Source organism: Oratosquilla oratoria, chromosome 12, assembly GCF_046742065.1.
Source record: "Oratosquilla oratoria isolate Oo_2021 chromosome 12, ASM4674206v1, whole genome shotgun sequence".
In the NCBI taxonomy this organism is placed as follows: Eukaryota; Metazoa; Arthropoda; class Malacostraca; order Stomatopoda; family Squillidae; genus Oratosquilla; species Oratosquilla oratoria.
The window spans coordinates 19,617,914-19,633,772 of record NC_134788.1 but is presented as its reverse complement, the minus strand read 5'-3'; the positions used below and the strand labels follow the sequence as shown (position 1 = coordinate 19,633,772).

The 15,859-nt window shown below is 38.4% G+C and overlaps 4 protein-coding genes across 5 annotated transcripts in view; 2 read left to right on the top strand and 2 right to left on the bottom strand.

Moving 5' to 3' along the window:
• Positions 1-15,859, top strand: part of LOC143031050 (BTB/POZ domain-containing protein 6-B-like) — a 554,488-nt gene that overhangs the window by 313,293 nt on the left and 225,336 nt on the right. The gene's annotated exons all lie outside the window — the stretch shown is intronic.
• Positions 1-15,859, bottom strand: part of LOC143031047 (BTB/POZ domain-containing protein 6-A-like) — a 248,449-nt gene that overhangs the window by 111,567 nt on the left and 121,023 nt on the right. The window lies entirely within an intron of this gene.
• LOC143031054 (uncharacterized) overlaps positions 1-15,859 on the top strand; it is a 108,812-nt gene that overhangs the window by 76,759 nt on the left and 16,194 nt on the right. The window lies entirely within an intron of this gene.
• On the bottom strand, positions 6,382-14,430 carry LOC143030585 (prenylated Rab acceptor protein 1-like). The gene is made up of 2 exons (XM_076193747.1): positions 13,935-14,430; positions 6,382-9,109 (listed from the first exon to the last, which is right to left on the bottom strand). Exons 1-2 carry the CDS (start codon positions 14,048-14,050, stop codon positions 8,950-8,952), a joined length of 276 nt encoding a protein of 91 aa, XP_076049862.1. The 5' UTR covers positions 14,051-14,430; the 3' UTR covers positions 6,382-8,949.

Sequence of the window (15,859 nt, the reverse complement as noted above, 5' to 3'; positions counted from 1 at the left end):
TCATTTTTTGACTTGGTAAGGGGGATTTTTTGAATTCAATATCCTTATGTGTTAAATTTGGTTTCTTCACATTCAATAATGAAGAACATTTTCAGTGTCATGGTCTCGCGATGAGGAGTCCGCTCAGTTGTTTTCTGGCCTCTTTTTACATGGAGGTTCTAGTAAAAGGGACCATTTTACCATTTTACCACATTGGACCAAGATACAACATGGTGGCGGTAGATACGTGGATGACGTACTTGCTATCACCCCCAAGGAGACGGATCTCAGTGGGATAGAAAAGAACATACAAGTCACTATGGAACGGGAGGAGAATGATAGGTTAGCCTTGTTAGACACGGTAATATAGAGAAAAGGGAACAAGACTGCTTTCTCAGTACAAAGAAAAAAACACAAATAAAAACGACATCATCCACTTTTACTCTGCTCACCACCCAAGAATAAAAAGCGGGGTAGTAATAAGCTTCTTTTTGAGAGTATACCGGGTGTGCAGTGAGGAATTTCTCCAAGGAGAAATTGAACATATTTTTGACATATTTAGGAAACTATGTTACCCACAAGGACTCTTACATAGACTAAAAGAAAAAAGCTTTAAAAAATAACAAAAAGAACCAGAGACAGCCAAACATGTGAGGAAAAATGGGACAGCCGGGGGTTTTTGTCTGTCCCGAATTCCAAACACGATGCAGATGAAATCGGGCAGTTGTTCACCAAGGCTTAAGGGTTAATTAAGAGTTGCATAATATGGCACAGGGACCAAAATATATAAAAACATCATTAAAAACAAAAATGAATACCATATGGGTGCTGAGGACACCATGATTTATAGAATTCCTGGTCAAATCTGGTGGAAAGGGGGGCAGTGGATGCAGGAGTCGCCTTAATTAAACCGGCAGAGGGTGTGTGTATAACTAACCGCTCTTCATCGCCATCATCTTTAAGCGGTCAGCACGGGGTTCCTCTCCTCCGCAGTAAGAGCTAGTTACCAAGTCAGACTTGAGGAGAGAAGAAATGACAAGGTATTTCCTGGTTCTCAAAGAGCGTACTGCATCCGGTAACACGGAACAAAAATCCAAATTTCTCTAGTAGGGCATGATTGCAACATATGTGGACTATTTTTGGGGGGATGTGATCTATTTTGTTTATATATGTATGCATGGGTGTTAGGATGTACATTGAGATTATCAAGATACTGTGTGTGTGTGTGTGTGTGTGTGTGTGTGTGTGTGTGTGTGTGTGTGTGTGTGTGTGTGTGTGTGTGTGTATTTACCTAGTTGTACCTAGTTGTATATTACGGGAAGGGGAGCTATGCTCGTGGGGTCCCGTCTTCATTTCTCATTTTATCTAAACAATTTTTAAATTCATGTATTGTTTTTGCACACACCACTTTCTCATCTAACTTGTTCCAACTGTCTATTACTCTGTGTGGAAAGCTGTTCTTTTTCAGATCTCTTCTATAGCTGTCTTTTTTTATTTTCTTTCCGTGTCCTCTAGTATTTCTGTCATCCCATTTTATCAGATTCTCTCTATCAGTAATTTCTATGCCTTTCATGATTCTGTAAATAGCTATCAAATCTCCTCTCTCTCTTCTTTGCTCTAGTGTCTGTAGTTTAAGTTTTTGTAGTCTCTCTTCATATGATAGTTTTGAGAGTGTTGGTGCCAGTTTTGTAATTGCTCTTTGTATTCTTTCAAGTTTTTTTATACATTTTTTTGTACTTAGTGACCATATTGTTGCTGCATATTCTAATCTTGGTCTTATCAGGGTGATTAGGATTTTCCTCACCATTTCTTCATCCAGGTATGTAAATGCCACTTTGATTGTTCTTATTAAATTATAAGTTTCTCCAAAAATCTTATTTATATGTTTTTCAGGTGACATATTATTCATAACAATGACTCCCAGGTCCTTTTAATTTTCTACTTTTTTTATTCCCTCTTCTCCCAAATTATATGATCCTGTTATTATGTTTTTTCTTTTTTCCAAATTCCATTATACTGCACTTTTTTGTATTGAACTCCATCTCCCACTTCTTACTCCATTCCTGTACTTTATTTAGATCTCTCTGTAGTGATTCACAATCTTCTTCAGTTTTCACTCTTTTCAGTAGTTTTGCATCGTCTGCAAAGAAGCTCATATAGCTTTCAATTCCTTCATCCATATCATTAATATATATAGCAAACATTATTGGGGCCAGGACTGTTCCCTGCGGGACACCGCTTATTACTTCATTCCATTTTGAGTGCTGGTTTCTTATCACTACTCTCATTTTTCTTTCTTGCAAAAAGTCTTCCATCCAATTTAGTAATTTACCTTGTATTCCTCCTTCAGATTCTAGTTTCTTAAGCAACTTCTTATGTGGTACTTTGTCAAAAGCTTTTTTTAGGTCTAGAAATGCACAATCAGCCCATCCATCTCTTTCTTGTATTATATCTATTAGCCTTGAATAGAAGCATATTAAATTGGTGACGCATGATCGTCCTTGTCTGAATCCAAACTGATTTGGATTCAGTATAGTTTTTTCTTCCAAGTATTTTACCCATCTATTTTTGATAATTCTTTCACAAATTTTTGCTATTGTACTTGTTAGAGAGACTGGTCTATAGTTGGTAGGTTCTTCTTTATTTCCTCCTTTATATATAGGTACTATATTTGCTTTTTTCCAATCTTCTGGAACTTTTCCTTCTTTCAAGGAACTGCTTATTATGCTATGTATTTTGTCTGCCAGTTCATTCCTGCATTCTTTCAGAATCCAGTTTGCTATTTCATCTGGTCCATGTGATTTTCTGACATCAAGATTACTCAATTGTATCAATATTTCATTCTTTGATACTTCTATTTTTTCTATAGGGGGGACTTTCTCTTTCCATTCAATCTCTTCAGGTTGTATGTTCTCCCTTGTAAACACTGATTTAAAATGTTTGTTCATAATTTCCGCCATTTCCATTTCCTCAGTGTATTCAACTCCCCCTTGTCTTAATTTCTCCAAGTCCTGTTTGTTTTTCAGTTTATTGTTTACAAATCTGTAGAATAGTTTTGGTTGATCTTTACATTTTTCTATGACGTCTTTTTCATATTTTCTCTTTTCCTCTCTGCATGTTTGTACATATTCATTTCTATAACTGGTATATATTTTCCATTTTTCAGGTTTTCTGTCTTTTTTCCATCTGGTCCAGGCTTTGTCTCTTTTGTCTTTTAACTCCCTACAACTTTTGTTGTACCAGCATTTTACATATTCTTTTTCTTGTTTTTGTCTTGGGACATACTTTTCCACTCCTTTTTTGTAAATTTTTGTCAAAATATTCCATTTCTTTTCCACTGATGTTTCTTCTTTGTATATTTCTTCCCAGTTTTCTTGTTGAAAGAATTCTCTTATTTTATCAAAGTTTGTTTTTTCATACATCATTCTTCCTTTTCTATATTGTTCATTTCTTTTGATATATTTTTCTTCATTAAGTTCCAGTTCAATCAATATGTGGTCACTTTTACCTATTGGTGTTTTATATTCAATCTTGTCCACTATTATATATACAGATGTAATTAATAAGTCTAGTCTCGATGGTTCTTCTTCATTTCTATACCTAGTGTTCTCCTGTATCCATTGTGTCATTGTGTGGTCAATAATCATCTCAAGTAGAGCGTTTCCCCATGAGTCATCTCCACCCTTTACTGTCATTTCTTCCCAGCAGATTTCTTTGCAATTAAAGTCGCCCATCATAACTATTCTTCCTCCATCTTCCATTATTTTATTTAATGTTATCTTTGTGTCCTCTAACATACTTTTATGTTCACTCTCCTCCCATGAGGCTGTTTTTGGAGGCACATAATTTATCACAAATTTTCTGCTCTTCTTATCTCTGTCTTCCACTTCTATCATAATCATCTCTACTGTATTCTTTCCATATATGACACCTTTCACGTTTATATCCTTCTTAGTCAGGAACATAACTCCACCCCCTTGCTTTTTCTCTCTGTTTCTAATCCAATAATTGTATGCATCATGTCCTACACTGTTGGGTGGTAGTGGGCCTTTTAATTTTGTTTCTACAATTCCCATTATGTCTGGTTCTTTTTCTTTCAAATAATCATTCAGCTCATTCAATCCTGTTATTAATCCATCTATATTTGTGTAAGACACTCTTAGTTTTCTGCCACTTCCATTGTGTTCTCTGTTTCCCTTATGTTTTTCTTTTGTATGTCGAACTTCCTTAGTTTCATGTTCACTACTCTCCAATAGAATCTCTCTTTCTCTGACTCCGTTCTGTTCTCGTTTTTTGCCTTAGCTTCCAGTCTTTTCTGCTTTTCTTCCTCTCTTTCCTCTTTATTCATTTCTCTTTTTATCCATATCTTTTTGTATTGTTCACTTGTTGCTAGTTTCCCTGTTTTGGATAAGATATTCTCTGCCGTTGTTTGTGACTTGAATTTAATCTTAATTGGTCTGGTCTTGTCTGTGCTATACTTTCCGAGTCTAAATTTCTCTTCGATTTGTTTCATAATTTCTGGTTCATCTTCCTGAACTGATTCTAGTAATTGGCTTACTTTTTCATTTTCCTCTTTGATTCTTGTGGTTCTATCTGGGTTATGTTTCTCTTCCATTCCTAATATAATTATACATTTCTTTTTGTCTGCTAAGTCTCTTACTATATTCTCCTTCTGTCTCATCACTTTAATAACTGAGTTTTCAGTTTGTTCATTCATTTGCTGTCTGATTATGTCAGTGAATGCAACCTCTTTAAATCCCTTGAAAATATTCTCCTCACTTTCTACTATATTGCTCCTATCTATACCTCTAAATCTTCACATTCCTATTAGACATGTCGTCATCATCCAGCTCGTCTTGCGGTCGTTTGTCTACCTTTAGGCGGCCCGTCAGGGCCAATTCCTCCACCTCCTCATTACCTTCCATTTCCCCAGCAATCCCTCCCCCTCTCCTCTTTCCTTACTTTTCCACTACCCCACGAGCAATTTCCCCCCGCCCTGCAAATACAAAAAGGCACTTCTCTTTGCGTTGGGATCCACAATCTGCACTTTTCTTCAGAACGTTCTTCAAGCCGCCCGTTCGTTGAAAGTGTGTGTGTGTGTGTGTGTGTGTGATTTACCATGGTCTTGATAATAAAGAAGCTGGCTCCTGTTTGATAAAAAAAAAAAAAAATTACTTCAGCTAATACTCCTGTAGACATAAATTATTTCTGTTGCAGCAATACACAGATATTAATTTCCTTTACTCATCAGCATCGACGAGAATCATTTTTTTTTTTTTTTTTTAGAAAGGGATTCAGCATCAGCATTGGCAATATTTTCCCAATGACGATGCCAATTCAGTAATTCACCTATTATTCATTGTTTTGGTGGAGGTATATGGCCATGCAGCATATTGTGTGCTATTATATGAGATACCACTACCAAATAATCATTGCTTTATTTCATTTTCACATAGCAGCATCACAACCGTAGGGAATGAGGTGGCTACGAATGTGCCGTGGTAGTGGTAAAACCTACAGTGCCGTCTAGTGCCATAACATTACACGTTTTGAAAACATTATGCAGAGGGGATCAAATCTGCAGACCCACGAGAGCGTAGTACGAGACCGGAGAATATTTTAAAGCAGCAGCAGAAGTCGGAGAAAATACTAGAGCATATTATATTGACTTAATTTTATTTTTGTATTTCTCGTATAAAATTAAACTAATATATATATATATATTATATATATATATATATAATATATATATATATATATAATATATAATATATATATATATATATATATATATATATATATATATATATATACAGGTAAACGTCGACTTACGATGGCATTAGGTTTCGATAGAGCCATCGTAAGACGATCTCATCGTAAGTCGAGCCCCACTCTGTTCCGTGGTCACTGTACCTAGCCTACCTGTATATTAACCACCAGAGATACTGAATATAGCCTATTAAACATGTACAGTAGTTTATTTAATTATTTTTATCCTTTTTACCATATTCAAACACTATAATATGTATTTTCAGTACGGAACTTAAATCTCGCGGGCAGCAGCCAATGCCAGCCGTAATAATACTCGCATCATAAAATATAGTCACCGCTTATATCGATCGTTCTCTTTCACCCGCGAATTTTGAAAACCACAGAGAATGGGATTTAGGTCACATTTGAGAGAATGTAAAAACACAGGGGCGACTACAATAAATATAATCAAGACGCCGATATGGCAGCGTCGCGAATCCACTTGCTCCTCATGACGCCTACGTGTGCGGCACCGTATTGAAGGGGTTAAATTATCATATCGTCGTCGTCGTCATCGTAAAGTCGAACAATCGTAAGTCGCGGCCATCGTAAGTCGACGTTTACCTGTATATATATATATATATATATATATATATATATATATATATATATATATATACATATATATATATATATACATTTTCATAAACAGCAATGTTTCTACAACAGAAATTAAGCAAGAGTAATATGGGAGTAAATTGTCCAGGCGGCGTCCATGGACTCTGTCGATTTCACCTGCTGCTGCTGCTGCTTCTTACATGTTCAAAAAATGGGCAGACGGATTTACTCCCCCCCCCCTCACTCCACAGCCAAATGAATCATTTATAAAGAATTTTTTTATGTATTTCAACAAGTGAATACATAACAACACATCTTTATGCTTTTTGACAGTGACGGATATGACTTTGGCTCATCTTTAGATAATTTGCTGTCAAATTCACAATTGCATAAGTCAAATTTGGGCATAGTGAAACTTAAAAGATAAATAAATAAATAGAAAATAAGAATACCTTCATCTGTTCTGACATTACAAAGCAAAGTTGATCAGTTTTGCCCCCCTCCCTCCTACTGGAACCTCGTGACTCGGATTCCTTGAGCTTGTGCAGCAGAGACGACAACCACAACTCATATCCTGAACTTGGAAAAAGTTGCCAACTTGTAACAAAATGCCGTGCTGCTCTCCACCATCTTCAGTGTGGAGAGTGAAGAACGCCTCTTCAGTCAGCATTGGTGTCAATGTCTACGCCCCACACCGTAACCGCTTGACTCCAGAAATAGGGCAGAAATTGATGCTGTTGCACTTCAATATGCGAATGTTTAACTTTGACTAATAACCCATGGAATGCGCCAGTAGCTGCCTACTCAGGTGAGTCAGCATGTCGGAAATTAGGATTTTTTTTCCCCCTTTAAGGATTTTATGCCCAGACATAGCTTTTGGAAAAAAATGACATTTCCCACATTCCATGGATCAGTTATTACATAGCAGAGACTGAGTTAGGTTTAGGCTTTACTACTAAGTTAGAATTAAAAAATGGATCGATCAAGTTTACATTCTGCACATGTGCTTTATTAAAGCCATGTAGCAGCATCAAATGATTCAAGTTACTTGAAGTTGGTAGTTACATCAAAATCTACGAAACGGGTAATATTTACCTCTTTTTCAACCAATAGAAAATAATACAACCATACATTGACAATAATCATAAAGTGGTCAATCAATAAGCACTTCATTAACTTCATTCAATCATCAGCATCCAACAGCACAACAACTGGCAGGCATAAATCTACAGAGATTATGAATTTAGTCAAAATCATGTTTTAATTACTTTATTTTAAAAACTGATATACCATGATTATATAAAGTGGAATTGGCATCGGCAACTAAGAGTGAATCAGAATCGGCAGCTAAGAGGGAATATGAATTGGCATCGGTATCTGCAAGTATGAGTGAATGGGAATCGGCATTGGCATTAGCGGGAAAAAAAAAAAAAAATCGGGGCACCCCTACAAACATACATCATTATTTCTTTGTTACCTGAGAATACTTAGTGATGGAATTTCATCCTGGCAGTTAATAACATCTCCTCAGTACTTGACCACATTGAAGCCAAAACACGGGTGGTGGATGGGAGTGGGAGCCTTTTGCTTTGGCTGGCTATTACCTTCCATGTAAGGGGGGTGGGGGGGGGGCCTTGGTAGGGAGACAGATGACTGATTTGGTTTAACTTTGTGACCCCCACCCCCTCCCTATCAGGAAGCTAGGATGGTGCTCCTGATAGAAGATTTTGTAGTATGGTCCTGTTCAATGTAGCACACCCTTGGTGCAACTCACCGGTGGCAGGGTTTGCATTGCCGTCGCCACCTTGGCCTTGACCTGTGCCACAAGTAATGATGCTCTCCTCTTTGGCTTGGTCAGCGAGCATCTGTTAGACAGATAACATAGAGCCCATGGACCTCCCTCCCTTACAGTGGTGAAGTGCAAATACCTGCCCCACACACATCCAAAGCCCACTCATCACGTCTCCTACCTTGGGCTCTCATGTTCAGGGCAAAGGAAGACAATGCAGCAAGACAGAACTTCCACAACCGATGCTACTTTACCTGCAGAGCACTATATCATACGACATCCCCCCCTCTCTCCTCATTTACTCAGAAAATCAATGGAGGATCAGAGAAGAACATCCCCTTGAGATCATCCAAGCCATTCCTTCATCATCCACCTACAGTCTCTCTCTCTCTCTCTCTCTCTCTCTCTTCACTCCTACTTATGGCATTCTGTCTTCCTTGCTCAGTAGTACACAACATTCTTCTTGCATCCAATACTCCTTTCACTCCCATCCATCCACCTCCTTCTTGGTCTTCCTCTTAAATGTGGATGGCAAGAGAGCTATTGGATAGGAAAAACAGAGTGCAAAGGTGATTTGGGCATATAAGAGAAAATAAGAATGGAAAGATTTGCAAAAACAAAAAAGGTGTGGAAAGCAAAAGTAGAGCGACACTTTATGTGGTTAAAGCTACAACTTCAGTAGGAGAGAGTGAGAAACTCAATCCTGTAAATTACATCTACATACAATACATTTTAGTTTATGAATACAAAAATGACAAATTCCTTTCCATCTTACCAACAACCCACAAGAGGATGGCCCCAGCTCCAGCCCACTAAGAAATGGGAAGGGACACGATTCCCATAACGGCATACTGGTGGACAAGGGGGGCTTCGTGGCCACCAACAATCCATTTTTTCTCGGCATTCTTCAAGCATATATGGCATCCACCCAAAGCAGCCGCTAAACCAATTACGAGTAGAGGAGATCTAATGCTGAAAAAAAAAATGGTTATAGTATTTATCATATAGTGAATATTGAGTAATGAGATAGCACTCAAAGAAAATAATAAACAAAAAATTGTCAGGTAACAAAAAGGAGGTTATATGGAGGAGGAGGAGGAGGAGGAGGAAGGGACAAGAATGTCTTTCTGAAGGGAATGGGATGGATGGGCGTATCTTTTGACTGAGCAGCAGCAGCAGCCACCCCATTAACTGTATTTAAGGGGTTGGGTGGGGGGGAAGGGTATTTTGAGTCTTCCTGTAGCTAAATGCAATAGTTCATGAATCTAGAAAATGGGCCAAAGCACAAACAGGCCATCAAGATTATAAGATGTTCAATGAAAAAGGAATGAACATTACAATAAGATATGGGTAAAAAGAGGAATCAGTAATGAGGAATTAGAAAAAGAGAAGACACGAAAAGCTGAAGCTGAGGGGGAAAATGCGAAGAGAAATGAGACTTACAAAAGCAAGGAGGGAGGGAGTTCTTCTGTTGATTGGAGGGTAATCGACAGGAGACTGAGAAAATGGTACATCAGAATGGGCGAAGCAAAAAAAAAAAAAAAAGATGGAGAAAGAAAAAAATTAAAAGTGGCCTATACTAACATTGACGGATTAATCTCAGGACTGAATGAACTTAATGATTATCCGTTAGAATATATATATATATATATATATATATATATATATATATATATATATATGTATGTATATATATATAGATATATATATATATATATACATATATATATAATGGGAATTGTGGAGACTAAACTAACGACGAAAATCATTTTTTCGGTTGGATTTTTTTTTTTTTTTTTTTTTTTTTTTATTAATCAGCATGTGACATCATGAGGTGATGTGGGGACGTCATGCACCACTCTGCCAGAAGCTAGGATTTTTTTTTCTTCTTTTTTTTCCATCTAAATGTTTAAATGTCGACTACTACCCCACGTGGAGGGGATTTAACTCTGTTTGCATTTATACTCTTGACTTATATCTTCTGCATCATTTTTATTCTTTCTTTTTTATTGCGGATATGTGTATGTTATTGTCCAATATGTTTTCCACCAATACAACTTAGACTTAGTGATTTACACGTGTAGACAAAAAAAAAAAAAAGTATAGATTTTCCCAGCTTGAGTGCACACATTCTTCATTATCGCACAATTGTTTTTTTTTCCACTCTGTTGTTATCTAGTGCATTTTTCTTGTTACATAAACAATGGGGAAACTTGAAAATAAGACTGTGGCATGGAGTGAGTTTGCCAACTTTGCACGTTGGGACAGAGGAACAAAGTGACGAATCGGCATCTCAACCTAGGGCACTTCTAGTATTTCATGTGTGGAACAGATTCATTGACTATAGGCTTCCCTTTGACATCTGGGGCAAGAAATATAAGGAAAATCATGGGCAAGGCCAGAATAGCCCCATGCCAAGTCAAACTGAAGAAAAGTGCAAGAAAAACTGAGTCTGCAGATTATCAGCCCGGAGGATTTTGATGCCAGGATAGGCCTACATTAGGCCTACCCTGGCAATAAGGAGTTGGGTGGCGCCCAATGACACCCTCCTCTCTGAAGGATTAATATTTAGTCTTTAAGAATACATCTGCATTCGTTTATGCATTATAAAAGACAAAAGGGGACCAGGTGCCTATATCAACATGGATGACCTCATGACACACCTTCTTTCCCATAAAAGTGACCCGAGGTGACCTGAATAACCTTCCTTGAAAATCTGACCTCTTGAACATTATCAGGTGTAAGGTAAGGAACAAATCATAGTAGTATTGCTCTAAAAAAAAATTATCACTGTACTGTGCACAGTCACCTGAACATAAAAATGCATTTTTCTCAAAACTAAAATCTAAAGGTTAAAATTTGTATATCTCAACTTACATTGCTCCAATTTGAAAAAATTTTGTGGCATAAAAACCAGAAAAGAAATCTCTTCAAAACTGCCTTTGCAAATTCCTCTTTTCTGAATTTTGTAGGATCTGTGATTTTTTTTTTATCGATATCAAAAAAATTGCTTTGATTCCTTTTATTGTGTGAACATACTATTTGTCACATAAAATGATAATGTGCAATATTTTTCCTTTTGGTGTCTTTTAACTCTCATACAAAGAAGATTCTTTTCCTTTGAATAGTTCTTCATGAACCTATAATTTTTTAGGCCTCGGTAAAAATCATCGATTTTTATTTTTATGAAAAAGTAAAGTATCAATTTTTATGAAAATTAAACCAGGGGTGCATAATAGTTTTGTGTTTAAGCTGTAAAAAAATCATTAGTCTAGACAAAAAAAATGTGGCCACAGGAAAGCAAAATGTCTGGCAATGACCTGGCGAAAATCTGGATTATGACTTGTGTCGTTAAATGACATGGATGTATTGTATGTTACACCAAGAATTGTTGGTGTGTGTGTGGTATCAAAGTGTTGATGATATAGAGATGAGGAATGTATTTGTGTTCTTTTGTCCAGTTGGTGAGAAGTGTTGCTGTAGATTTGGCTGGGGCTATTTTGAGTCTGCTTGTAATAAACCATGTGTTGAGTGTATCAAGGTATGGCTGTAGTATTTCTGCAGCTTTGTCTGTGTTACGATGTGTACATGTGATTGTTGTCTTCTGCATAGGAAGAGATCTGTGTTTCTGAGGTGTTTGGTGTGGGTATATCATGCATGTATAGATTAAAGAGTGTGGGGGATAGAACTGAGCCCTGTGGTACTCCATTCTTAATGTTTCTGATGTGCGATGATTGGCCATTATATGACACATAAGCATTTCTGCCTGCCAGACAATTGGCCAGCCATCTTTTAGTGTTATTGTGCATGTCTGTGTATTACATTTTGTTTGTTAGTTTGTGGAGGGGGATAGCATCAAAAGCTTCACTTATGTCTGATGTTATAAGAAGTGTTCTGTGATGGGGCCTATCTGAACTGATGCCACCTAATATTCTTTGTGTAAGATTTATTAGAAGAGTGTCTGTGGAGTGTAGTGGCCTAAAACCATGTTGTGATTCAGCAAGGGGAATATGCGATGTGAGGGAGTTGGGAGATAGGGTTGATGAAAGAGTATTGAATCTATTTTTCCTAATAAAAAAGTAGACTCAGGGGTGATTTGATACAGATGTTGAAGATTCAAAGGAAATTAACATCAAAAGTGACAATATTTTCACACTGAATGCGAATCAGACAAGACATAATGGTCTCAAATTGTCAGGAATATGATTTAATTTGGAAGTGGATACAAACAATTTTGCCAACCGTGTAGTAAATGAAGGGAACAAACTTCCTGCAGAGGCAGTGCAATGTAGTACGGTTTGAAGTTTTAAGATTCATTTAGATAAGCACCTGAGAAATATGCTGTAATGACTGCTGGCATTTTTATTTTATTTGTTACTATTAACGGTTTATTTTTTGTTATTAATTTATTATCAATTATTCTTATTTTTGTTTATCATTTTTCATTATTTACTTATTTTATTCTTATATCTACCTGTTTATTTATTTTCATTATTTACTTATTTTATTCTTATATCTACCTGTTTATTTTTTCCACACTCAACCTAGTTATGGACCAAAAGGTCTCCTGGCGGCATGCTCTTCCTTTGTAATCCTTTGGTTTGGACACATGGAAGGAGTGAGTGAAGAAAGATTAGTAACAGAGGTGTGGAAGGCAGAGGTGGAAGGAGTGAACATGAAGGGGCAACCAAGGATGAGATGGATGGATGGGGTAAAAGGGGTATTGGGAATGAGGGAAATGTCTGTTGAGGAAGGATGGGAGAGGAAAGAAGATTAGGGGTGAATGGAGAAGGGTTGTGTATGGATGATGCTGTGATGCATGAAAGGGAGTATGTGTGAAAAATAAAATGATGCAGCCCAAAGGGGTTTCTCCCCATCTTCTCCAATTCTGATTTAATGAAGCAGCCTTGCTGTGGATGTGCTGTGTCTTGCAACACTGCTTCTGACCCAGGGAGGGCAGCGGGCGAGATGCAGGAATGACCTGTCATCCAGAAGGAGCCAAGATAAGAGGGAGGAAGGGGGGTGAATGAGAGTGGAGTATGTGTGGATGGAATAGATGGGGGTGGATTTTATGTCTTTGTTTTTGGCTACCCCCCTTGTAAGGGGTAAAAACCTTTGGTATACATATGTCATCAAAGACATATCAAATAGTCAAAGAATTTTTTTAAAATGTTCAGCTTCCTAAACAAGACAGTGAACAAGTGGACCATAGTACCAGTTATTGCCTTGTGTTAATCATAACAAAACAACAATAGAGGAACACGATCACCTTCACAGGCTCTCAACAGAGGTTCCACTTGCTATGTTGTGTTCTTGTCTGATGGCTACCTCAGTACCCCCTTCCTCCATGTTCTACCCTGTTGACACCCTGAACAGAATTGTTGGTCCAAGGATTGCAGTAGAAATGATAATGCATACCAACTATCAAGGAGCTGACTCCCCACCCCCACCCGCATGGAACCAGGGAGAAGAAAGATGAGATATGCAGAACTATTGGGGAGGCTGTGCACACAAGACTGACGGTCAAACATGAATTAAAACCTAAATATGATGATTGAAATTAAGGATACAGATAGTTGGAACTGCACATGATTTTGAGAAGAGGTGGTATTATGTCATACTGGAGAATAGGAAATGGGACCCAACAAGTGTTGCCATTTTCCTAAATACTACAGTTAGGTAAATACGTACATAACTGGACCCCATGAGCATAGCTCATTGCTTGTGGATAAATATACATGGGAGTGGTAATATATTTCTTTAACATGTCTTTCTCTACAAAATATTCAACACTCACCTTGAATTTGCTTGTATCAACAGAGTGTCCAGGGTTGAACATTGTCTCTTCTCTTCTGCAGTCACTCCTTCGCAGCTGGAGATGCCATCTGTCTGCAGCTGCATGGGCAACTGCATTATCAAACTGAAATAAGTATATCAAATGTTATCAGCTAAATCTTTCTCAAATGACCATTAGCTGGAAGAATCAGAACCAACGTCACATCCACTCACAAATACCCATTACCTTCCACCCCAATCTCATCTGTATCCACATTATCCTTGATGTTAACTTATGTCAACTACTGAGCAACGAATATGATAGCATAATTTTTTCTCCAAGGCACACAAAAGCTACACCACAAAATGAAATCATTCAAATCATATAGTGAACCATAAATGCCATTCTGAACAACAAAAATTGCACTGACACATATTTCTATAGCCAGAATGATATAACACATCAACACACGCTACATACATATACCAAGGCCCCCCCCCCCTTACAAAGGAGGTGGCCAAACTCAAAGGCATAAATCCACTCCCACCCATTTCACCATCCCCTCCACATACTCCACTCCCATTCACCACCCCTCCCTCCCTCCCTCTTTCCATGGCTCCTCCTGGATGACAACGTGTCATCATCCCTCCCTGCATCTCGCCCCCCACTGCCCTCCTTGGGGGGTCAGAAGCAAGGCAGCAAGACGCAGCATATCCACACAAATTGATACATACGTGTCATTGAGGTGTTTGATTGATATTAAAGGAGTCCGATTTACCTCTACGTCAAGACGACAATTATCAAGAGTAAATCATTTTTTTCCTTTTCTATCAGACTTTGCATTTCCAATATGAAGAATGGTCTCCAATCTATTCTCATCATCTACTATGGGTTCCTTCTTTATGTAAACTTCTGGTATATAAGATTTCTTCAAATATTCAACTGAACCATCTTCTTTTACTACATACATACATATACCAAGGATTTTTCCCCCTTCCAAGGGAGGTAGCCAAAAAGGGAAAGGCATAAAAACACTCCCACCCATTTCATCCCCAAACACACTCCACACCCCTCCCACCCTCCCTCTCATCTGAGCACCTCCTGGATGACGGGTCATCCCTGCACCCTGCCCACCGCCCTGGGTCAGAAGCAGTGTCGCAAGACACAGCACATCCACAGCAAGGCCGCTTCATTTAATCAGCGACCCCCCCTCTCCGTCCCCCCCCTTGCATATAAGGAGAGGACGGGGAGAAATCCCTTCGGGCTGCGTCAAAATTTACTCACACATACTACCCCACCCCCCACCCACCCGCCCATTCCTCCTCATGCAATCACAACATCATCCATATACAACCATTCTCCACTCACCTCTGTCTTCCGTCCTCTCCCTTCCTTCCTCAACAGACATTCCCCTCTTCCCCAAAGCCCCCTTCACCCCATCCATCCACCTCATCCTAGGATGTCCCCTCATGTTCACTCCCTCCACATCTGCCTTCCATACCTCTTTTACTAGTCTTTCTTCACTCATTCTTTCCATGTGTCCAAACCATCCTAATATTCTTTCATCAACCCTATCTCCCAAATCCTTTTTCACCCCTGTTCTCCTCCTCACCTCCTCATTTCTCACTCTATCCAGCCTAGTAACCCCCACCATACTTCTCAGACACCTCATCTCAAACACATTCAAACTCCTTCTCTCTTCTTCTCTTACTAGGGAGAAAAAAAAAACGAAATTTATGAAAATAAATAATCCTATGGCAGACACACAAAACCTTGATAATGAGCTCATCGCATTTACCAATTCTGACGAACTGGTGCAGAAAATTGCAGCAAGCGCGCCATGGCTGACCCGTTTCAGTTGTTGACTGAGGTAGACGACGGTGACAAAGATGGCGCCAACTTGGTGCTGCTGTTATGGAACTGGAATGGAGACGACGCACGCACAG